At 40.2% G+C, this 26,503-nt stretch overlaps 1 protein-coding gene and 1 long non-coding RNA gene across 2 annotated transcripts in view; both read left to right on the forward strand.

Annotated features, from left to right (window-relative positions):
• The window catches only part of LOC116036048 (neurexin-2-like), a 446,903-nt gene that overhangs the window by 246,822 nt on the left and 173,578 nt on the right, over positions 1-26,503 (forward strand). Inside the window, exon 5 of the mRNA XM_035993813.1 lies at positions 6,067-6,084. Coding sequence (XP_035849706.1) covers positions 6,067-6,084 — 18 coding nt within the window. The remainder of the gene's footprint in view (positions 1-6,066; positions 6,085-26,503) is intronic.
• Positions 16,344-23,729, forward strand: LOC116036076. The gene is made up of 3 exons (XR_004101525.1): positions 16,344-16,354; positions 21,226-21,231; positions 23,665-23,729. It is a non-coding gene; the product is annotated as an uncharacterized LOC116036076 (long non-coding RNA).

Raw genomic sequence — 26,503 nt, forward strand, 5'->3', positions numbered from 1 at the left:
AGAAAAGCAGAGATAAATAGGTAGAATAGGAACTGAGATTCAGGAATGTATCTTCTCTTATTCCCTGTTCAAATGCACTGCTTTGAAAGTCAGTGTAGTTTTGAATCATTCTTACATTGTTATGCATGGTGTTTGAGTAACATTTTACCGCGCACCAGTATATACACTATACACCTATATACAGTATCACACCACTGAAGAGATTCATTAAACTGACTGCTTTGGCAGGAGTTCTCACCTTTGTTATAATCATATTTTTTTTGTTTTTTTTGAATATTTTTATAAAAGCTAGCACTGCCATGTGCTTCTCCACACTAAAGGGCATAAAACTCATGACCATGTTCTCAAATGAAAATCTTGAGCCAATAGAAAGTAATCATCTTGAAATACTTCAAGATGACGTTGGCGTTTTAGTTTTTTCCTCAGTCAGTGTGCATGCCATTACATTACATTTTAATATTCTAGCAGGGTGAGCGTGCTGAACCCACAGGTGGTCTATAGGTATGAATGGTGATGACGAAAAAGTCTCACCCCCAAAGCATGGTAAACCAGACGGGGTCAGTGTTTCAAGACAGGTCGGGTGGGTTGGCGACATTGCTGCAGCACCCTAAAGCGCTGGGGAGTTTGCGCGGTTGACCTGCAAGGAGGGACGGTCACCCTTGATCCACACTGCTTTTCCAAACCAGCCTAGAGCCGGTCGCGGTGCACTGCCACAGAGGAAATTTGGGGAGAGGAGGGGAGCCTCCAATGCCGAGTTGAAGCCCCTGGGCAGACTAAATGGACTGCCACCCGTTGAGAAGTGTAAAAATATTTTCATAATGAGAACTTTGGCCGTCAATTTGACTGCATTTGACTATGTTAATGGGGTCAAAATCATCACTGAAACTCATACCAATGAATTTTCGGGTTGCCAGATATGAAAAAAAAGAATGAATAAGTCAAATATTTGTATTGAACAGCCGAATCCAATTTGAATCCAAAAACATCATATTCAGGTACATCGCAAATAGATTCTGCCATGTTTAACTCACCTTCATTTACTCAGTGTCTTGCACACGCACACACACACAGTTTGAAAGGTAGGTTGAAGCAGAGAACACTATGTAAAGGCCAGACAGTGGCTTATTACTTGTTAGTGACATCTTGAGGGAAAATTAAACCGAGGCACTGAATGTCACATGCTGATGTCTTTGCCCTGTAGCCGATTAAAAGCCCCACTTCAAATGCTGAAGCTTAGGCATATTGTGTTATTAGCACTTTGCTGGATGAGCATTTTACCTCATGTCAAACTTTGTAAAAACTGAAGTGACCGTAGTTTATTAGTAAACTATGTGACATTTTCTATCCAATACTGACTGAGGGTGTCATATAGTTTAGCTGGATATCTGACAGCCGATAATGGACATGCCAATGAAGCCACAGTGAAAAATGCAGGGAACAACAAATGACTTCTAATTTTAATGTAATAATAATAATTTCTATTTAAATCATTTGAAGACTTAGACACATGGCTGTCGTACAGTTAAAGAGACCCAGGCTAACACTTGATTACTACATTTCAGTCAGTATCTTTCTGTACTTCCTTTCTTGCCACAAGTAGACATCTGTATGTTGGGGTTCATTTTATCAAAATTGTTTACCAAAAAGAAAGTGTTTACGACAAGTGCAGTGTTCATGAAGAGTGCCTGAAGGCAGTTTATTTCACCTTTATAGGATGTTTATTTCACCACCTATTTTTTACAGTTTGTGTTCCATCCAATTGATTTATTTAGGATTACCAATTTCAGTAGAATAGCATTGTTTTTTTTAGCTTTCAATAAAAGGTTTCCTGAGAGCCATTTCAATAGTGCAAACCTCTAGCATGGGATTTTAGGGTATTTTATTTCTTGCACAACTCAGGAGAGCACAGTGGTGTGAGTAGCACACTGTTTCCGTCCATTTAGCGTATTAGGTGAAATCCATCAGTAATAAGATCTTGATCAAGGCAGAATGCCAGCAGTTTCCCCTTGTTTGCTCACTGTTCTAAAAAATAAGCACAAAGTAATTCCAACAGTTACGTTGTCACCTCTGTGAGAGAATATGGATATATATTTTCCCTAACAGTCCCTTGAGGATTCAATAAATGCACATTCACTTTTCATTTTCCAATTCTTGAAATTCTTTTTTTGTAATGTAATCAGCTGTAAACAGTTACAGGGTTACGGGGGGGGGGGTCTGTAGTACTAGTAGTAGTAGACTCTATACTACACACTACACTAAATATTAAATTTAAATATATAATTAATACATCGCTGTAGTACAGACTCTGTACTACACACTACACTAAATATTACATTTAAATAATAATAAATAATTAATAAATAACCAGCTTTTCAAAACAATAGTTGCAATGTGCAATTTTAAGCTCATTAAACTATTTTCAAGAAAAGTGCTATAACAATTTTACTGGCATTGCTCCCATTATCCTCCGTGACACGCTCTCTTCCACTTTGCCCGACAACTCTTCTCCAAAACAAACAGCTGTGAGATAACAGAGCTCAGCCCATAGCTTTACTCACTCAAGCAGATAGTATGCGTGAAATATAAACAGGACACGTAATTTCACTGTGTGTAGTGTTAACTATGCTAACTAACCGTGTATTGTGAACCGCGTGTAGTGATTTAAAAAAAAAACAGAGAACAGCTGTGTCTCAAAGACCGGGTAACAGCCAAGACGTTGAGAATCCATGCGCAAGAGGTGATGGATAGTTCCAGTCACTTCGTCATGTATTCACTCCGTTGAAACAACAGAAGAAAGCCTCACTGATGTGAAGAACAGGACAGAGAAACATATATAAATGCTCTCTGCCTGCCATATGCCAACGCTCCGATAAGTCCACTCACCCAGTCTCTGCCCGGGCATGCCCCAGCTGCCGCACATTTGTTGACAAATTCCGACGCACACGCGACGGTGAAATGGCAATTTATCCCTTTAAATGTGAATAAATGACAGTTACACTCACCGCCAGCAAATGTTCTTTCCGTTGAGATTGGTGGTATCTTGACAACTCGCTGTTACCTTTTTTCCTACAGACTGTGTTGATGCGACTTGTACATTACAGCCACTCAAACATGGCAGGCAAAGGGGTAGTCAAGGGTCAATTTTCAGCTTGCTTTTACAGAAATAGCACTCTACGGTCACAAAAAGTTACATGCATTGTTTGGTGAAATGAGGGGTGTCATGCGGTGTAGACAGTGTCTGGGCCTCATGAAATACTGTTGAAATACCCCAAACAGTTGATGGAATCCAACTGGGGTTATTTACTACACTACAGAGGTCACAAGATACTTTATAGCTCTGTCCCTGGGTCCTATCAGCTCTCCAGAATGATATAGCATCAATAAAACATGGCCACCCCAGCCCCACACTGTAAAGATGGCATGACTGCAATAACTTTATATTTGTACACAGCTGCCATGAGACGATATTACATGGGAGCATCTATGCCGCTCTGTACATCATTGTCTCCTCTGGTGTGCTCAATGTGGCCTGGGAGAAGCAGAAAGGCATGGCAGATGAGCTGTGTTTGTCAAACTATCTCTTCATTTGCTATCTTTGCTTCTTTATCCCACACACTCACTCACTCCATACTTGTCCCCGTCATTGGCTATGCCCCCATGTGTTAGAGCATGTTTGTTAATGTCAGAGCAGGCAGGGCAGCTGGTACCACTCGGGAGCTTGAGATCCTTGTCAAAATCCAGTATATTAACAAACGAGGCCTGGGAGACGCAGCCCTATTGATTCCGTTCATTCCTGGCTCCTTCATCCACCACGGTGTCTCAGCTCTTGCGCCTGGATTGTAGATCAAGAACAATGTTGACACTGCAAAGCAAAGCGCCCTGTGCTCCATCTGCTCTGGCTGGGGTTCTTGCTCTGCTCCGTGTGTTGGGACTGACGAAGCTTCTTTTCACCTTGGACATCGAGTGGTAGCCATCTCGCCAGTAACCAAGGCAGCCTATCCTGGGCCAGTTTATCTTTGTATGTATCTAAGTGGAATTATATAACACACAGAGCCAATTAAAACCCTTTACATTTAGTTAAAGGTTATCTTTTTCCCTATAAGGTTAAAAAGAAATCTTGTACAGTATCCATTCAGTGCATCAGATATGGCACTAAACATGATGTAATGGTGTCAAACTACATTGCATTTATGTTCATTATTAATTCAATAGTGCAAGGTTACACACAATACAGTGTCATCTTCATCTGTTTTCCTAAAAAATATTTTGTCTCTTAACAAAGGGGCTATAAATGACGATGGTGATGCTAGCAGTGCTAACAATGGCAACAGTAGAGCTAATAGTGCTAATGGGGGTTAGCTCACTGGACGACCTGAGGGGAAACGGCAGGGTGTGCGTCAGCTTCTGTGATGACGCTGTCCAGCCACCGTGGGTCAGGCCAGCATTATCAGAGGTAAACACCAAATGAGTTCTGCTCTGCCGCACACGTCTGGCATGCAAATTTGCATTTCCTAGGACGGCGAAGGACTCGCCCTACTCTGCCTCTGATTGGCTAGTACTCGTTTCCTTCGTTGGTTAGGTTTAGGCATTGGGAGTAAGATTGGTTAGGGTACAGATACCAACATAAGCCAATCAGAGGCAGAACAGGGCCTTTGCCATCCTAGGAAAAGCAAATTCGCGAATGGCCCCGGTAGTGCGCAGTGCAGAGCGGCGACAATTAGCTAGCCAGTGGGGCATGAACACAAAGGGAATTAGGGATTAATGTTCTGAATGTCGTATATAGCCCCTTTTATGGTCAATAATCAAGGATAAAAAAAAAAATAAAAATAAAAAATATTTTATTTATAAATATTATTTATTTGTCATCTAACATCTTATCACATATCACAAACGATGATGTATGACAGAGAGACACTAAAAAAATAAAATGTTTACACATACTGTATGTCCTGGAAAAGTGTGCATCTAGTATAATGTTCAACAGGTCACTAACAAGAGGACACATGGGTCCAATACAGCAAAAAAATGTGCAGCATGTGCGACCTTCTACTGTGTTTACAGCCCAAGTTCTCTGAGATTTTGTTGTTGTTGCTTTTTACAAGTTAATTGGATGGACCTCCACCCTAAATTGATTAATGACTACGGTGTGCTCGCTTTAATACCTAATACCTGCCAACAGTTCCAGTGTTTAATTAGGAATTTGTCCAGACAGCATTGATCAATATTTCAGATGAAAATCATGCATTCTTATATTTTTCATTTTTGAATTACCTATTGAACATGGGAAGGAATCCAAAAGGAGTATTAGACGGGCCGTGTTTCTCTTTTATTACGCAGCGTGGTGAGCTATTGTGTTGTCCTTTCAATGTCTTTTTAACTTGCTCCCCCTCCGTACCTCTTTTTCTTTCTCTTTCACAATCCATCACATTTGTAACTCTGACAGTAACTGTGTGTGGTGTAAAGTCTACCTAACCCATCATCGGTCGATGTGCCATGTCATTCTTCCAGGAGGTAGAACGCTAGGCCTAGTCTGATGTTTGTTAAAAGTCATTAGATACTTTTTGTATTTATTATTATTCCTCTTGGCTAGGTTGCTTTTGTTCAAATCTTAATTGGATAATCTGGTGTTTTAAAAGTCACGAACACTTGGTAAATGCAGCTAGGGAGAATACATTTTTTAAAGAACCTGACAACACAGTCTTTATTAATGAGTTTGAGTCCTAGGAGGAGTTATTTGCAGAGAGGAGGAAAGTGAATGTCAAGAAGTGAGCTGTTGCATGAGAAATCCTCTTTTGACCTTTTTAGACATGTTTTATAAATAAAATGTAAATCAACATCCATGGTAGTTGTTTTCCTCTCTATCTAAATTAGTAGCTCTGTTGAGGCTTATGTGTGGAATAGCACTCTGGTAGAAATCTATTGCTAATTGCAGTCTGACTTTTCTTTTGTCCCCCAGTGCTATTATATCTATTTTGTCATAACTCCTGTTTCTTTTGGTGAACATGTGCTTTGCTCTTTGAACTGATCCATCGTTTCTTTTTCTCTCTTCTTTTTCATCCTCTACAGGTGACTCATCTCAAGTCGGTAAGTCAACTTATTTTTATAATTTCCGCCACTTATCCATGTTGTTTTATATCGCTTCACTGCCGTAGCGACTGAAAGTTACGACCCATCTTTATTATACAGTGCAGTTAGGCATGTGTGCACATTAACGGAAACACAAACAAACCACCAATTAACTTAATTTCAGTTGGTGTACAAAATGAGCAATGAAGAACTGCTAACTGTTGATTAGAAATCACTCCAGAACTTGTTCTCTCTCTGCCTTCCCCCCCCTCTCTCCTTCTCTCTCTCTCTCTCTCTCTCTCCCCCTCTCTCTCTCTCTCTCTCTCTCTCTCTCTCTCTGATTCTTTATGCATTGCAGCTATTTGATATTGCCTACTACATTGGGTTTCATTTGTTAATACTGTATACTGAAGAGGGGATTTCCAAATGTTTACTGTGGAAAGACAAAACCCTTAATCCCTACTTTGTGAGTCTAATAAACTGCATTACTTTCCAATGTAAATGCAAATTGTAAAGGTTTCTGCAAATTAATAGCCAGTTTGGGGGCCCAGGCACAATTCTGTTGTACTGTACTATTGTTATGCTGCACCGACTGCCTTATGAGGATCCAGGATTCAATGAGTTGTTCCTCTGTCATTTTCAAATTCATGAAGCTTGTGAAAGTGACTCATGATGTGGCTCAGATGCAGTGATTCAGATTTAGAGGTATGGACTTCAGTAGAAGACTTGCTATGTGCATGGGGTTTTACAGTTTTCGTTCACACATTATTTGTTCAACTGCCTCAGATGGATTTTAACGCAGCATCAGACTTTAAATCTGTGTGGTTGAGTGCTTTCCCTGTTTAAGTGGGACTTTTTCTAACAATTCAGACGTACAATGCATAGCCTCACTGCTATTAACAGCTCACTTATCTTTTAGCTTGCTATTCCACATTTCACTAAAATTCAAAATGACCTTCCCATTTCAGTAACTTAGGAGAGGGAGATGCAATGTTATGGGCAAATTCCATTTCATCTTCCTTGTTGTGTACTAGGCCTAAAATGCTCTGGACCATTAAGGCATTTATTAAAAAGGGGACAAATGCTTTATCTATAAATATGCTGACATGTCACAGTACGCTAGCTTTCTATCAGCATATCATTTGGAATCAGTGGGGGTTGGAAGACATGGGCGAGGGATAGGATTGGGATAGTGGGATTGGATCAGAGATGGACAGACTAATGGGACATATCAACACCTCACACAAACCAAGTGAGAAAATGAGATGGGTAGAGTTTAAAACTCTAGCTCACAGCACTTTGCAGCAGCCAACTCTTGCTTTAATGATGTGTCAGTGTTATCGCTCGCCTCCTAATAATTAGCTTGGTCTCGCTGCAGTACCTACTATGCATTATGAACATGCAGTAGTAATCAGCACAGCAGAATGTGGATGATACAATAAGCTAAACCTGCATTCATGATAAAACATTTTTTTTAACCAATCCCAAGGTGAATATTTTCCCCTGCGAGTACTGTGCTGTGATAATTCAAGCATGTCTCCTGAATCTTATACATAAATAGTTTTGTGTGTGTGTCTGCTTGTCTAGCTTTGTCCGGTGAGTGTTTGGCCCAGAGGTCTGATGTTGTCTGAATACTGATGTGGCATTTTGTCTGTATGCGGAAGTTTGGAAACCGGGTGGGGACCGGAGGTTTGGTTAGGGAAATGTTCACCTCCGGTGTGCAGTGCAGAATGGTGGCAAATAATCAAATACTGCTCCCATTTCTTACCACCCTGAAATAATCAAGATTGGGAGCGAAGGAGGAATAAAAAAATAAAAGAAACTAATTAAAATTTGATCTAGGGGACCAGTGCAAATTGAGTTTAATCTTCATTAAGACCACTGGGCAAAGAAATATGAGATAATTCAGTTTTGCTTTTGAGATATATGCCGTTTTTGTGTCAGCCTGCAAATTCAACATAGTTCTGGCATGCATGTGCGTGCATATTTTGTAGACATTTTAGGTTCCACCAAAAAAGATGCTACAAGCCTGTCATCATACATTTTCTGCACAGCTCATACTTTATTCAATTGTCATGTTATTTTTTGTTCTGCATACACTGGAGCATATATTGGTTATTGAGCAGAACAGCAGCACTGCAGTCCAAAAGTAGAAGTAAGGCAACAATGGTTAATGGTATATTTATTAGTTTTCTTTGTTTTTTTTTTCTTTCAATGAAAATGTCTATAAATTTATATAAATTATTATTTTATTGACTGTGCAAACGTCACATTTTGCAGTGAGGCAGTTAATAACAACCTAATCTTGCAGCACTATCTTTATCCAATCAGTTTTATTGGTCTCAACGTAATGCAGTGGTGAGATGCATCTTTTACCTAAGGTTCTTCAAAATTGAAACGGCTGTGTAAAATATAACTAAATCACACTCACATCATCCCTCTGCGTTTTTGTCAGAATTTAATAAATGCTGTCCAAATCCACATTGGAACGAATGTCATATCCAGCTCCACACCACTCAAAGAACTTCACAATCAGTGTTGCAAAATATATCATTGCTGGAGGTCAAATATTGCTGTTTTTCTATTCATTGCCAGGCTTATGAGGCAGGTAGTGGCAGAGGTAATTGTTGTTCCTAAATGTAAAAGCAGACAGGCACACTATAAAGAAAGATCCTCATCCTCTGCTGAATTTCATTCTGACTCCAAAAATGGCATTGGCAGAGACAGAGACATTTTTCTGTGCACATCTCTCTGTCTGTCTCATTCTGACTCCAAAAATGGCATTGGCAGAGACAGAGACATCTTTCTGTGCACATCTCTCTGTCTCTTTCAAGCCTTGTTCTCCTCAGCTCAGATGATTAGCATCACTCTTTGCCTTTTTTCTCTCTCCCTCCCTTGAATGCCAACCTCAGGCTAGTCAGAGCCAACAGAAGCCTCTTCAGGCAATGGGATTGGCACACTCGCCACACATGTACTAAGGATGCTCAGTGAACCACACATCTACAATTAGGATGAGGAAATGATGGATTCATGCTCTGTGTTGGGTGTAGGGAGGCACTTAGTAGAACACATTGTTTTTCTCTACACTGCCCATCTAAAATGTTCAATAGTCAGACAAACCCTCACAAAATGTGTCAAAACCTGGAGCTATTTTGTTTTTAAATTCAGTCTTAGTTCTTTTCATACAACTCCCAAATTCTAGCATTATGTAAAGTTGCTTGATTCTGGGCTGACACAGAAATGAAGGATCAGCCCCACTGTGAACATTGAAACAGTTCATAACTGTCCTAATTTATGAATTTCTTTCATCACCTTGATCATTAAAGTGCTGCACTGAGGCAATGTTCCATTTGATAGCAGCGACCTGGCTACTTAATTGAACAAATCTTAAATATCAGCCACTAACGTGAAAACCAAGACAATAAAAAACACTCTGTTTTCCCTGGAAACGCAACCGGTACTTAAGTGATTTTCCCTGCCTGGTGATAAACTGCATGGCCTCAAAGGATCACAACAAAATGGCCGATTCACAATATAACTCCTGAGCCCATGGCCACATTTAAATACTAGAGGAGGGTGGTAATGAGATTGCTACCTGAGATAATTACTACTCAAGGCGTCCATCTCTTATTCCCTACCACAGGGAACCAGGTTAACTCCACAGCTACAATTAAACGGCCACTCATTTGCTTCATTTGAGGCCCCAGTTACTGTATGCCATTTTATGCTCTACTGTGTTCTGTGTACTGTGTTTTAACACAATAGTGGCTTAAATAGAGGAAAACTAGACCAATAAATGTGGAAGGATACGTGAAAAATGGATTGGAAAATGATAGACAGATAATGGTAAGTAATACTTATTGGGTTCCCTACTACTTTTATCAGGCTAAAATATCTCTTTCCATTATCAAAATAATCTTCCTGTAGTATATGCATTCTTTAGGACTGTCATTGGACAGCTTGTCTTGCTTGTTCCCCACCCACGAGTATCCTGAGAGACTGTTAATGACAAGGATGCTGCTGTTTGATCTCGATGTATTTGTATTTTAAGTTTCTGTTGTCGGTATAGAGAATGTGGATCAGGGATGTAATACACGCAGTCTTTGCTGTTATTGTAACCATTTCGTTCTCTCAGGAGCTGGTTCGGATGATAGGTCTTAAGGTCATTGACATCTAGATTTTTTACATCTGAAAACAGGTGGAGACGGAATTGCATGTTTGTTTCTCCCAGTATATAAAACCATAAAGGTCTAGCTCGATATTTAATGTGACTGTGGTGTGGCTTAGAAATAACATAATTAACGCTAATGACTATAACTCCTGACTTGTAAAATGTTATTGTTGCTGACAGTAACTCTGTTACTGCTCTGCTGACTTTCTGCCTTTTTCTTTTTTGGAGGCTGCAGAAATTCCTGACATGGCAATCACTCAAACCTACTGCTGTTATTTTATCCTTGTCTTGTCGCAAACGAATAAATTAAACTGTAATATCTTGACTGCTGAGAAATTGCGTTGGATTGATATAAATGATGGCGTGCCTATAGTGTGTGATCATTGAGCTTAGTGTATTCAGTTGAGCGGTGTGAGACTACACTCTAGGAATAAGAGATGGAGAGCACTGCTAGATCGACGTTGGTACCAGCATGTGAAGATTAACGATGTCCGCTTCCATTAGCCTCAGAGTAATTGTTGAGACAGCGATGAACCGTCCATAGCTCTAATCCTCAAATCAAAGAAAAGTTGCACAGACCACCAACGTTCAGGTTTGGTTTCCTTCACTCAAAAAAACACGACTTAATCTTTCCATCTCACAGTACAGAGGAGACTTACTGCTGTATTTACTAATTAGCTAGAATTTTATTGTGAGTTCTTGAAAAAAATTGACACTTACAATAGAATGGTAAAGTAATGCAAGCTTTGCTAAAGTAAAGAAGTACATTTTATAGTCTTGCATTGCCAGACCTTGCTCCACAATGCTGCTAAGGAAGGTCTGGCTAGTCCACACAGCATTCCAGGATGGGAGTAAAACGTGCTCTGGTTTATTGGCATTTCTTTAAACCAGTCACAATCGTCTTGGGCGGCGCTAATCGCCAAACAGAGCCACGGTGCCTCTGCAAAATAGCCTCAGGAAGGAACTTGTTTTGGTGGAACGTGTATGTTCAAAAGTAGTTTTAGTCGTGCAACAGAAAACTCAGATTGGACAGATAGTCTAGCTAGCTGTCTCGATTTACCCTGCAGAGATCTGAGGAGCAGTTAACCCTAGTCCTCAGAAATCCACCGGAGTTTAGAATTACAACACAAAGAAAGAGGAAGGTGAGAGACATCTGGCTGAAAAAAAGAGGGACGTCCGGTGGGATATCCGGCAGCACCTGAACAATCCCGGAAATTAAGCGTTGTTGATATAGACTATACATTTTATGACAAAGGTTGCGTTTTTTCAACTTGCAATAGGGTCTGACATACTGTACAATGTGAGAAGTTGCATCTCCTGAGAAAAAGTTCACAGTATACAGAGATGAAAGGTTCAGGGAGAACAAAGCATGTCGAGGAGGTGACCTTGGTGTGTAAGAGTTGTTTTTTTTTAATGTGTGCCTTCCATCTTGACCTAACCTTGCAGCTAATCCCCCTCATGTTTTAAGTTACATAAAACCATTCTATCTCTGTTCATATTTCCTCTTTGGCATCATTCATTCAATGTCCTTTGGCATTTGTGTGGAGCCCAAGGCTGAGCTTCATTACAATGGTCGGCAGGCTCATTGCAGATCTATTAGGTTGATTTGACTCCATGAGGGGGTAGCGAAAGAGCTGGCATGTGAGAAAAAAGGGCAGAGTAATGTGGTTATATTATGGGAGCAGCATGGGTGTTTGCTAAGTGTAGGGCCAGGCCACTGTTGTAGATGGGCCTCGTTGCCCTGTAGCTCCACAGCTTAGAGGGAGCGTTCATTAACAGCCACAGCTTATCACCAACAGCTGGTGCTGGGTACTGCCCAGGGCCTATCGCATACATCAACACACACCATCACACACATACACATCTGTACACTCTCGCTGTTATGACTTTAAAATTGATTAAATTCATTCCTTAAAGGTGCTGTAGATAGGATTGCGAAGATCCAGGAACAACATCGACAACCTCTCAGTCCCTCCCCCCTTTCTGCTAAACCTAATGGTTATTATCTGTATGATAAACTGATTTAATCAGTTGCTCAGCTGGATATGGCCCACAGTCTTCTCTGCTCATTTGAAACTAGTTAGGCAGGCTAGTTAGAAAGGTACCTGATTAAGGAATCTTTAAAGGTGCTGTAGGTAGGATTGCGAAGATCCAGGACATCGACAACTTCTCAGTCCCTCCCCCCTTTCTGCTAAAGCCCAAAACGGTCTCCTAAGCCCCTCCCCCCACAATGGAGAATGAATGCGTGTGCATGAGCAGTGATTGACAGGCAGTCAGACCCCCCCCCCCCCCCCCGGCCCTGATTAGTGCATCTGAAAAGGGAGCTGTGTATTTTTAAAAATTGCACTACAGGCTGTAGGTGGTGCCAGAGGAGCTGGATGTTTTATTTTTAATTACTTGTTCCATGTAGTTCTACTGGAACATAGGGTCAGTTTCAGCAAATATGACAGAAAGTTAGTTTTTTAAGTCTTACCTACTGCACCTTTAATTTGATTACAATAATTCCTTTTGCTTTTTGATGTATATGATGCTGTGAAAGCACACTGCAAACAGGAGATAAGAAGCATTGCCACATGAGGACAGATTTGCATACTCTTTTATTGAAAGACACTTTATTTTCTGTGGCCTGATTTCTGCCAGTGTCCACTCTGCACTTGTGCCTGTTGATTTCCTGTTGATGGTGGTGAGGGTTAGTTCTTTTTGAGTTCTTTGATGGTTGCTATACGGTGGCTTCTTACAGCAGATGCTAACTACACAGCTCTTCTTCTGCTTATTCCGACTAAACCCGCTGCTGTTGCTGATCCAGAGCCACACAGAATAACAAACATATCATGTTAATTGTCGATTAATCTGTCAATTATTTTCTCGATTAATCGATTAGTTATAGACATATACATTATATATAATGTCAGGAAATGTTGAAAAATGTCGATCTGTGTTTTCCAAAGCCCAAGACGACGTCCTCAGATGTCTTGTTTTGTCCACAACTAAAAATATATATTCACTTTGCTGTCACAGAGGAGAGAAGAAACTAGAAAATATTCACATTTAACAATCTGGAATCGGAGAATTATTTACTTTTTTTCATAAAAAAATGACTGAAACCGATTGATCGATTATCAAAATAGTTGGTGATTAATTTAATAGTTGACAACTAATCGATTAATCTTTGCAGCTCTAAGCACCTCGTGTGTGAGAGGATATTTTTCAGATGAAATATCCTAAAATCAGTTGCTAGAAGCAGTAAAGCAAAAAACTTTGATGGGATTAAAAGTGGAACTACACATTTTATGGTATCCATTCTCTCAATAAAAAGAGAGCATAGACACAGACCGTTTATTTTCTGGAAAAAAATAAGTAATAATATTCGGACATGAAGCTAATCCTAAATGTAACTTTAACTGTAAAATCCCGAAGTGCTCCTTCGCTTCACTCGGCGTACATGTCCTCACTGTAACTCTTGACTGTCTAAAACTCAATCTTGTTTTCCTTTTCACCCAAACACATATAGACAGGCACTTGCCTGCGTTGCCTCAGGGTCACGACTGTGGGTCTGAGGAGGCGATGGCAGAGTCAGCAGCAAACCGTCCACTCCTGCAGTGGCTAATCGACTGTGTGCACATACCTGTCAACTCCACACAGCAGCACTGTGTGGAGAGACATGTGTGTCTGAGACAGACCATTTATTGTTTAGCTTCATATACATGTGGTATGAGTCTTGTGATAATATTGTGACTCAAGCATGATAAGTGAAATGGAAATACATTAGAGGTAAATTAATTTACCTCACTCACAAGATATATTATTACCTTATATACAGGAAGACAGTATTAAAAATCCTTTTGACTGTTGATATAAAGCTCGGGCTGATGCATGTTAAGCTTTTAGCGCGTTAGGTAATTGTAGGTCATGAGCCTTTTTTTTCCAAAGAAAAGCTGCAGTAGATTCAAAGCTGTAAAGTTAATATTAATGAAATGTGCGGAAACCTCCGAGGCTTATTTAAGGGACTGGTAAATATTTACAACACTTCCTGTAACACTTTAAGCATGCCAATGCAAGAAGCAAAAACTGTTGCGCTGTTAACTGATTATAGATGAGGATGGTTTGGTTTTTATAAATATGTATGGTATACAGTATTTAAATACATTTTTATCTTAGCCATTGTGAAGATGTGCACAGACACAACCCTGATTTTCACCGCGACGGTTCGCCACGATTGGCATGTCCTTAGTTAGTTGTATGCACATACTTATGTCTGCTTCACTACTCTTTAGACATCATTTAGACATCTTTGACATAGTCAAAGAAAATAATTGCATGTTCACTAAATATTTGTCATGGTGGTTATCATGTTTGACAATTACACAGCTGACAATTACCAAAGCTGTAGCTACATACCCTGAAGCACTGACATTGGCAATCATGAATCACACACACTGTGTCTGTAAGTCATCATCGGCAGTGACATCTCAATCTTCATTTAATGTCAAAAGCGTCATCAATAATGGAATAAGGCAAAAAGGGCTCGTATCCAAACATTTAGTGCTTCACAGAATAAATAATAAAGAATTATCAAGAGATAAAATATGTATTGCCAGATTGCATCAATATTGATGTTGTATATTCTGCGTGTCAGCTGCATCCACCAGACCGTGACCCCCCAACTGTGACACCCGGACCATGACGTTTCGGCACAAATACACAGTGCTACATTGCCTAATAAGATAGCATGTTTTATGTATTTTGTTGTTGTCATTTCTACTTAACTGCATCACACTTGGTTGCAAGCATTTTGATTTCACTTTTTTTTTTTTTTATACCATTTTGTGTGTGGGATACATCTCAGCCCATGCAGGTAACAGGATACAAGACCAGGGTAAAATATTGTCAGTCTGGCAGTGGTAAAACCGGGCTGAAGTGATTTAAGCAGAGGTCTTTGTAAGTATTGAGTACAGAAAGCACTGGACTCTGTACTCTGATTATAGTGCCGATACTCGTGTCAATAACGTGTGTGCGTGTGTGTGTTTCTTTGTGTAAACTTAAAGAATAATGCAGTGATGCAGATAGTACATGCATCATTATGCCAGACACTGAGCTTCTGTCACGTTTAGCTGCTTCACAAACACACTCGTCCTGCTTCTCTATCTTGCATAACCTAAGCTCTAAATCTGGTATCAGATTATAAATTGCCACAGCAGGGATCTCACCTGACCTGTGCTAATGTAAAAATCAGATTATGTGCTCTTTCTACTGCACAGACAGAAAAGAAAAGATTATTTATGTCACTTAAGGCAAAAAAGTGGATAGGAAGACAGCATGTTAGACAAAAATACACGACCTGCGTTGATGGAAGAAAGATTAAAAAACATTAGATAAACTCTGAGATATAGATCAGTTACTCTAGGTGTAGCATTTTAATCTGTATCATTTGTCAAGTAAGCCAAACCTTGGTATGATTAATGTCAACAAAAATCTGGCTATGATTGAAACAGTTGAAAATATTCCTTTACCACTATACTAACATAAGACAAAATTAAGTTTTAAGTGTTTTATTGTTTACATTAATTTCCTGCTCAATTGTTTTATTTTGGCAACACCTTCATTTCATTTGTGATGTCACCCCTACATTAATCACTGCATAATTTTAACTCTGTGATGTATTTCCAACAGTGTTTAAATGCAGAAATAGGTGTCAACACACCCCATTGTCACCCCACGCCTCCTGTGAGGCCCCGGGGCCCACGGACCCCTGCATGCTGCAGCCGCTGTGTATCTGTTAGTAATAAGTGCTCTGTGGTTCCCAGGCTGGGTCAGCAGCAGCCCACAGCCGGCCTGATCGATAGGGAACCCAATCTGGGGGATGAGGCCCATGAATCAATCTGTCTTGATATGAACCAACAGAGAGAGACACACACACACACACACACACTCTCATGGCATACAGTATGCATCCCGCCGTATGCAAGACAAATGATCCATAGATAGTCTAAAAACGTACATCTTCAAACTGGCATACTCAGTGTGATTTGATAGTATTTGTCTGTTGTTCATGGCTTTGTAATTCTGTGTGGTCTTTGTTGTGCATCTGTTTTCTCTTTTACTATTTGTTCATGTAAGGTGTCCTTGAGTATCAAGAAAGGTGCCCATAAATAAAATGTCTTATTATTATTATTATTATAGACTATGTACGACCCTCTACCACCAGCATCACCACCGCTATTCAGACACACGCACGCATACACAAATTCAATTTGTATTTATTTTCCGGATTAAAGCCTAACTTTTCTCAATTTAAGTAGCTACAGAGGAACTGTTGGTAATGTTTTACATTACGTTCTTTCAAGGAGCTGTGTATGACTGTAAATGTTCTGTCATGCTACACAAACAGGTTTTCGGTCTTTTGTGATGCCTGCTGGTTCCACTGCTTCGAATTTCATTACACACATTAGTGCAGCTTGTTCTTTGCGGTACATCCTTTCATTCAGGATACACATGAACATGAAATGTATTGCTTATCAAATCTTGGCTTTCATAACTAAGATTGTCAATGCAGTGTGTTGTTGGATGACTGGTAAATCTATACATTACAACTCACCCAGTCTATTGAAAAGCTTGGTGTAATGGTTTATTAACATGGCGCTACTGCTGTTTTTTTTTTTTTTTTTAAGTAACCAATTAAGAATAGTGATGGATGTCAGATCAGTTAAAACTGTCCAGACTGAAGTCTGCTTAAAACCTGCCCACAGGAAGCTCAAACTACCCCAGTGGAAGTGTCTTGCCATATACTTGATATATGATAACTCAATGTTCAGGATGCATTATAGGATGTTTGTGATGTTCTTTTTCCACTGCAGCTAAGCCATTTCGGCAACCGTGATTCTATTTAAAGGTATCTCAAAGGTTTGAGAAGTTAAACAGTTATTAAAGTTGCACTTTCTACTTTCCACTACTACCCTTTTTAAATCCTGTCTCTATTACCTCCTGTGATGAGACTACAGTGGTTTTAGAAAAAAAAAAATCTGTATTCCACCATCTCAGCAGCCAGGTTTATGTTATATCCCATCTCATAAAGAGAAAAGAAGTCCAGTCACCAGGGCCAGAAGCCTACTTGGTCGCATGGCGGAGGCTGCTGCATCGCTGCTCTGCTGTTTTATGGTGGGCTAGCGTTTCATAGGACCCTGGTTTCCTGGCTTGTGATCTCACACAGTGTGTGAATGTTTGCTGGATTAATGTTTGGATGTCAGTAGCCGACACAGGATTTCATCGCAGCCCCTCCGTCCTCTGTATATCTCTCTATCAGAGCATTCAGTCTGCACTATATTGACCAGGACAAGTCTCTAAAATATAACGCCTTTGGGGGGGGGAGACAGATAAAAGACAGACAACATAGTCATGCGATCATTTTGTTCCTTGTTGCATATTGCCGCCTTAAGCATTGAATACATTTAAATGCAAGAAAAGACATTAGTTTCCTGAGAGAAATTTGGTTGAGGCTCAGAATTGGTGTTCACATTCACTATATTAACCTGGTTGTTGTAAAACCAATATTTATTGTTATCTCACAAAAACACACAAGAACAAACATGAGTGTCTTATCAAATGTAACACCACATATTTTGCATTTTATTTTGCCATCGTGGAAAGTAATACTTGTGTTAGTTAAGACTTATTCTGACATGATGAGAGCGACCACAGGCTGCCTACCTCAGAAACTGGAGGACAGGGTGACAAAAATTCAGGAGGCCGGGAGGCGTTATTAATTGGTAAAGAGTTGGCACAGATCCCCATGATAATTTCCTTGTCAGTGGAAAGAAATTATATCGGTGCATCCCAAACTCTTTGAGCTTTTCCTCTACAGTCCTGTGGTGTTGATGTGGAGGAAAGCATCCACTGAGCTGGTACTTTGAGGTGATAAATGGGGGCCCGTAGACCCAGAGTGTTATCAGTGCTACTAAGGCCTGCAAACTAGGAGAACACAAGGTTTGCTCTGGGGTGGGACACAGCCAGGCTAGAAGGCTAAGGTTGATATATCGCTGCACAGTCACAATAGGATTCATGTTGTAAAGGCCTCGGCGAACATTGTGAGAACAAGAGGGCCAATAGCTGCACGAGTGTTCATGGAGAGAGGAGAGACTATGCAATTTATGTTGGTGTATGTGTGATCTAAGAGTCCTCGTACAATTTGATATGAATCACTCACAAAATGTTGTGTACTTCATAGTGTGGTGTAGTGCCGGGTGAAGTATATTCCACTCTGCAGCAGAGATGATTAAGTTTTTACTAGAACCACTGTGTGCGTGTGTGTGATTGATAGGTGCGCTTGTTAAAAAAAGGCATGCTGCTGTAAAACGACCGACCAATTAAATCCAATCTGTTCCAGAGGACAGATGACATCATAAAAGTGCGTCATCCTGCCCGTGCCTACACAATGCCCACACACACTCACACATGTACTATGACAGCACGACATCTCCTAGTTTTCATAGAATGACATTTGCTCACTATGCTAAAAATGTGTACTTGACAGAAACACTTATCATCATTCTTCTCTTCATCCTCTGAACTGTATGTGTGAATCAATGTTTGTATGTCTGCCTATGCATTTAGAATAGAATATTCTATGGAGCAGAATCAACCAACATTTTTAGTTTCCCACGGGGAAAAAAACATCAAATACATTGCAACATATTGCATGTGCAACATCCAACTTAGAAATGTTCTATAGCACAGATCCTGATCTTTTTTAGACATGCAACTCTGTAAGCAAGCTTAGCAACAATATCAGATAAGAGGGGGAAACTATGACTGAAAATAATGAAATGCATTTAGCCTGCATTTATATACCTCACTATTATCAAATTTTTTTCATATATCGTTACATCATCTCCTTCTTCCAATCCCTCTCATTTAACTTTAAAGCTTACATTCTGTTGTCGGAGAGGTAATTAATGTCGACGAGACAGTTATGTAACACTTCTCTTCTTTTCAGCCTCGTTGTGTCCCTCCTCTGTTTTTCTCAAGGCTGTTGTGTCACTGCAGATAAAGTGGGCCATACTTTAAAAAATATATTTCATTTCAGTTTTTCAAAAGCTGCGGAGTCTCCGGGGTGTCATGGAGGAAAAAAAAAAAAAAAAAACACTAATTTGTGCTCTCGATTTAATAACCCTTCCACACGGATTCATGCTCATTTAATATTGTACTTGGTGCGTGTTACAGCCACTTTCAAGCTCCGTCTCTCTCCGCCCAAACGAGCCTCTCTTTAATTAAAAATATACAGTGGCTGTATAGAGTCACTACTGCCTCCGCACACAGGACATTGTCTGAACGTAGTTTTGAGATTGGCCTGTAAACCTTACAGAGAGTGTTTAAGCCTACTTGTGTGACACACACACACACACACACACACAGGCCAAAATTACATCAACCCCCTTTCACTTTGCTGAATCTACGTTCACGTCACTTAATAATCTGTTTATTATCAATGGTTAGATGTGACGTTGATGTTGTTACACGTTCTGTCCACTAGAGGGACTTCTAACATTAGCCTAGTCTTGATTTATTTATAAAAAAGTCACATTCGAATAGTGATTTCAGCATTCAAATAGTATTGATTTTTTTACTATTCGAATTATGTTCGATTTTCAGTATTTGTTCCAACAGCCCTAACACACACATACACACACACACACACACACACACACACACACACACACACACACGCAACACGCAATGCTGGTAAAGCGGTAGCAAGTGTGGTTAGACTTCAAAACTCCATGCAGACAGCGTTTGCTGCAATATAATATAATTGCGAGCCGATAGCGGCCGTGGTGCGGTTACACTTCCACTTAGACAGACAGGCAGTGTTCTCTTTACCCTTTTGATGACTGAAAGGCTGAAGATTGTAAGGCAAAGCAACTTTATTTTTATAGCACATTTCAGCAACAAGGCAATTCAAAGTGCTTTACTTAAAACATTAAAAAGCAGTTTAAAAGAGATGGAAAATAAAAACAGGCTAAAAGAGAATAAGTACAAATACAAGAATAAAAGTTTCAGTGCAGTGTAAAAAAAATTATAATTATTTGATTTGATAGGTTGTAGGGACGGGTTTGGGAGGGGAGAAGGAGGTGTTGTATTTTGTGTGGAGTGTAAAATGTTCTAAATAAATAACAAGATAGTCTAAGTAAATAGGATAAATAGGTTTGGAATTATTTTTACCGAAATGTTTTTTTAGATCAATTTTTTATTAATACCATTTATCATTCAGACACATAGAACAAATTCCACAATATGTGCCAGGTAATATTGGATGGTGCACAGAACAGAGAAACACCAAATGAACAAGAACAAAAACCCACCCCCAAAACAAAAAACAAACATAAATCACACCTTGCCTAGTCACTCTCCTCTAATTCTTGTGGGGCTGAGGTCCGTATGGTCTGATATTTGTGCTGCTGCGCTTTCCCATAGGCTGATAGTTGATGATTTGGCTTTGATAATCCTTGCTGTAGAGAGCTCAAGCATAACTATGTCTAGAAAATACGCTAACCACTGTTTTATGCAAAGCGAGTGGGGGGAGGGGGGGAGCCAGCGCTTAGCTATAATTTTTTTGGTTGCAGTTGAGCCGGCTAGCCAAATCTTCCTCTGTCTCTCGAGCAGGTGTAATTTAGAGTCATCATTAAGTAACAAAACAATCGGGTCAGTAGATTTTTACCGAATTTGAGGTACCGGTACCCAACCCTACCCTCCATTCAATATCTCAACATGATATATTTACAGTATGGGAAATGTAACAAAATGGTGAAATACTTGCTGATATTTGCTTTTGTCTCTCAACTGGATTGTGAAAAAATACCGATACAGCTACTGTATGTTTTTTCCATGAAGGACTGACTTTGTTTGGAAGGCAAGAAACAATAATAGCGTGAATGTGTTTATATCTCAATGTTTTTTTTTTTTTCTCTTTGTGTTGGTAACCTTCCACACTGCAGTATCAGGTTTAGGTAAGTGGGGAGAATATTCAATATTCAATCTTTGCCACCCAGCACCGGTTCACTTTATTTCATAATCATTGATTCAGGTGGAGGATTTGCCATTTCATCAACCACCAGAGCAAAGTCACAGCAAAGATGTGGAGTATGAATTAGCACCCTTGCAATCTGCCCCTCAATTTTTTTCTCACACTTTGATGCCTTCAGAATGATTTACCAGCAATGTGGTCACACATAAAAAAAGGATAGATAGGATAGATTGTTTTCTAAATGACAGAAGGTGAAACAGAAACACACTTAGAGTACAAATATGTGCTTGTGTACCCTGTAATATATACAGCCATAGCATTGCCCTTTTCACCAGCAGACACACATGTACAGTACAAACATCCCCGCACACAGAAGCACCCACACATTTTCTCATCCCCCTATTCACGTGTCTTCTAAATGACACTAGCTCCTTGACAGGAAGACTGTGAAACACACACACACACACACACACACACACACACACACACACACACACACACACTACGTACATACAGAAAGCTTTATTTACCTTTTGTCACATGGGAGAATGAGCTGTATGGAGGGCTGTGGATGCTAATAAACACAGGATATGATAATGGAATTACAATGTATATGTGGTTAACAGCCTGCAGAGCACCAGCTATAGCTTTAACACATTGTTACTGGCTGTGAGCTTTTCTTATCTGCATGTGTAAATCCTGTGCAGTCTGTCTTTCACAGCATAATAAATAACAAGTCATCTTATTTTGAGGTGTGGAGGATGCAGATCTACTTATAAGGCATAATTGTAATTTCAAGGAATTGCTCCAATGGCCTCTTTCTCTTTATCAGCGTCAAGGTATGCTAGGAATCAGAACAGTGTGTGAGTCCTGGCCTTGAATCCATATACCACCCCCCTGTGCAGCACTCAGGAGCTAGAATTAATGTGGATTTAAGGGAGGCGAGGGTTGGAGGAGAGTGAGGGTTTATAACTCTGATTGCCATGCCCACCACTCATGAGACGCATTACAGAGCTGATGTTGTAAGATTAGGGTGACTAAAGAGACATGAGCAGCCTTACCGATCAGGGAAGAGCGAGGGAGGGCGAGATAGGCTGGGGAGAGAGAAAAATATGTCAGGGGTATGAAGAAAAGGGGAGAAAAAGAGTAAGCAGTTAGTAATTAAAGGAGAAAATTGAGACCAAAGTAAAAAGATGAGAATTAGAAGAACACAAAGGGAGGAGGGAGCCATAAAATTTGGATTACACCATATCTCCTCAACATCTATTCGATGGATTCAAAGGGCTCTGTAAGTGGCAAAAGGATGTTAATGCTGTGTGGAAGGCGGCACTGGAGAAAGCAGGGGCAAAAGAAAGAAAAGCAGACAGAGGGGGCAATAAAAACAGACAAAGGAAATATCTGTATTCCTGTCAGTGTGCAAGAACAACAGACAAGCTCTTAGTTATTAAAGTGTTGACAGCGTCTGACAGCGATATAGCTCTATTTTGCTCCGGCCCCATCACTGCCTTGACTGGAATTCAAAACAGGCCGGGATGTCATGTAGTACGCTGACAGGTGTTTGTGTCCCCTTTTCCGTTAGAACTGCCAGTAATATATATAACAAAAATAAATAAAAAAAAACCCGAAAACTTCTGTCGATTTCCAGCAGCCCACTGGTTTGATTTGGATGTGTATTAAAGCTGATTGGCTGGGACGACGCGTTACCAGGCACATCAAGGTTTTTTGGTATGCACTCAGACTTGTATGGCTGCCTGCTGATAAATGAATAAATCTGACTTTAGTGACAATGCTTCAAAGTTTAATATCTACAAATGGTTTTGCCGTGTTACCACAGCAAACAGGAAAACCAATCAAACAATGTATAGGCAGTGACAACTTTCATGTCAGTTTGGTGTTTGTAAAAGTTATTCCTTACCAGATGGAGCAGACTGGGATCCAGGTATTAAAAAAAACGATGGTGGATTGTGTAATATATTTTCAGGCTGCTTTTGTGCATTGGTAAATAGTTGTTTGTTATAGAAGATTTTTTTCCATCTATCCATCCATCCATCTTCGTCCGCTTATCCGGTATCGGGTCACGGGGGGAGCAGCTCCAGCAGGGGACCCCAAACTTCCCTTTCCAAAAAATACTATTCGGTTTGCACCACTTAGAACCAAATTGTATATCCGCATTGGGTACATTTTTTTGTTTCCTGCTGCAGGAAGACACTGTCCAGTGTACTGTAGTTTACAGTGATGTCCTCTTGTGAAGGGAAAAATTACACGATGCAAATGAGTTTCTAAGGATGCACCAAACTCATTGGAATTGAAAAAAATAAATAAAAGGACAATTCATGTTTATACTACACAGTGGATGCTCTGCTTTGTAAGTGGATTTTTATATTGAGCTATTAAGAATTATTACCTACAGGGTTCGTACGGGTGCTTGAAATCCTTGAAAATGCTTGAATTTTGATGTTGTGTTTTCAAGGTTTGCTTACATTTTGGATAAAATGCTTGAAAATGCTTGAAATTGTAACTGCATTTATTTCATTTATTTCATGGGTGCTCCCACGGAAAATACTGAGCATTAGAGGTGAATGGAAATGGGGTGTGTGTCTTTAATTTCCCCACTAACCGATATACTCTAGGATTGCATATATAGAATTGACAGCCTGTAACAACCTGGGAGTTTTGACTAGCCGGCAGCAAGTTTTAAAAACTCGTGGTGGATTTAATGGATTTGCTTTCTCGTCGGTGGTTTGGCATGGATTTTAACCAGGGTTCAACAAAAGGTAGGCTCTAAATTACTACATTCCTGCTGCAGGTGTATGGGTGTGTTTGGAAGGTGTGTCGTTGCAGCTCCAACCAACTCGCATAGTTTTCAGTCAGTGGACTGTCTTTGGCAGACAAGAGCTAGCCTATGAGAAGCAAATTTTATTTCAGTTGTACATGTAGCCTTGTATTACGGGCTGTGAATTAAGATATCCTACAAGCCATGTTCTAATGCACCGCTTGTTACTGGATAAGTTGTTGATTATGGCTTGCAAAGTGTTTGTGTCTAGTTTGTCAAGTAGGTTAGCCTAGGCTACTAGTTACTAGTACTTACGTCGCTAGCTAAAGGCTACCGCTAGCTATTACTGGATTTTAAATTAGACTACCAAGATTATCTTTTTTTTTTTTTTTATACATCCGTGTGTCATTCTAATTACCTTGATCTTGGCATTTACGTTTCAAAGCCATCTCCTGCATCATTTTCCCTCGAGAGCATAGGCGCGGGAAGTAGGGGTGCTGGAGGTGCTGCAGCACCCCCTGTTGGTACGGCAGCACCCCCTGTTAGCAAACTGCGATGACAATAAAATGATCGCTTATAAATATCTCTGGTTGTTGTTTCTGTTCCCCAACATTTTGTATGTCATGTTTGAGTGTGGGATGAAGAGAGGGATAATTTTAGTAACAAGAGGGCTTTTCACCGGGGTGGAACAGCTGATCACTTCACCGAGGTGGAACAGCTGATCCACTTGTGCCTCTGTTTACCAGTGTCTGCTGCTGGCTCCGAAAGGTCTTTCTCAGCTCTTCGCCACCTGAAAACCTGGCTCCGTAGCACTATCACTCAGAGTAGACTTTAACATATCGCACTGCTTCACGTCCACAAAGACATTTTGGATGAGCTGATATTCAGGGTGTCATGGCAGAGTTTATCAGCCGAACTCCAGAGCGCAAATCTACGTTTGGTGTACCAAAATCATCATTAGGTAGAGTATCTAATCTCTGCGTCTTTTTCCCAGACGGTAGCCTATATTTAGCCTAGTATGATTGTGATTAACGGTATGTATGCCTATTAAGAAACAAATATTCTGTAACTTTTACTTGTCACATACTTCACTGTTCGTTGTTCTGAGTTCATGGAGGGGAGGGGAGAGACAGAGGTAGAGTGGTCTGCACCACCCCCCCCCCGCCCCCTCTCCCCCCAGCAACCAATACACACATATTTTGTGTTTTCAGTTTACTCTTTCTAATAAACTGTAGAATGCACTGGAATGGTTACAGTTGACCTCTATTGTGTGTGGTGCCCTTTAGAATGAATTCTCTTCCAAGGACACTGTGCCATCCACGAGGAACCTTTGATAAATGCCTGAGGGTGTAACCCAGGACCGCTCTGATTCACAGGGGACTCGGTGACAAACAGCCTTTACTGTGTAACATGGTTTAATGGGCATACGAGTGGACGACCTTCTATACGACTTACACAACATCTTCATCATTGTATGACTGTGGGGTCTGTGTTGTGTGATTGTGTAGAGACAATCATATTTATACCTATATTGCCTGATTGTCATTGCCTTTGAGAATACACAGTGAATTGCAATGGATGCATTTCTGGGATTTTGTTCTACAGAGATGGTAATTGTTACTCACCGATGTCAACAATGCAATCCAGTGTCTACAGGTTCTGTACAATTTGCATACATTTCAGTTTATTGATTCGCAGTGGATGGAGAGGGAAATGCATAATGAATCTTCATTAGATGGTTTAATGTCAGCGGAGCACAGAAAAATATGGACTTGTGATACATGCCTGACAAAGTATATTGGTTGGTAATATAATAACATTTGTGCATTTAGTGTAATAGTTGGTCTATATGATATTGCAGTGAAGCAAGTGGATACGTACATGATGCAGAGGTACCTGTGGGGCTACGTCTTCTGCTGACATGACACCAATGTTTGTCTCTAAACATTTTTTATCAGTCAGTTCTGATCGTTGTATGGCGATATTATTATGAATGATACATTGAAATATTTGACACAGTGGATCAAAGGCTCCTGAGAAGAGACTGGGTGGGTGTGTCTATCACGGTTCTCCAGTGATTTAAATCTTACCTACATAATTGGAATTTTATTGTCATACATGGGGACTCCAACAGTCACAAATTTGTGTGTGGGGTCCTGCAGGGCTCCATCCTGGGTCCTCTTTTATTTAACCTATATGCGCTTCGCCTTGGCTACATTATCACCAAACATAACATCAGCTACTATAATTATGTTGATGACGCAGCTTCTCGTCTCACTTTCCACTTCCAACCCATAAACTCCCCGGTCAGCTGCTAGATCAACGACCAGATGACAGCTGACTTACTTCAGCTGAACAGGGATAAAACTGAGGTTGTGGGTGCTTAAACCAAGAGACAGATGGTCCACAAGTACCTGGAGTCAAAATAACCAAAAACAAGGTGACCAGGTTAAAAACCTAGCAGTAACCATGGATG

This window comes from Sander lucioperca, chromosome 17, assembly GCF_008315115.2.
Source record: "Sander lucioperca isolate FBNREF2018 chromosome 17, SLUC_FBN_1.2, whole genome shotgun sequence".
NCBI lineage: Eukaryota > Metazoa > Chordata > Actinopteri > Perciformes > Percidae > Sander > Sander lucioperca.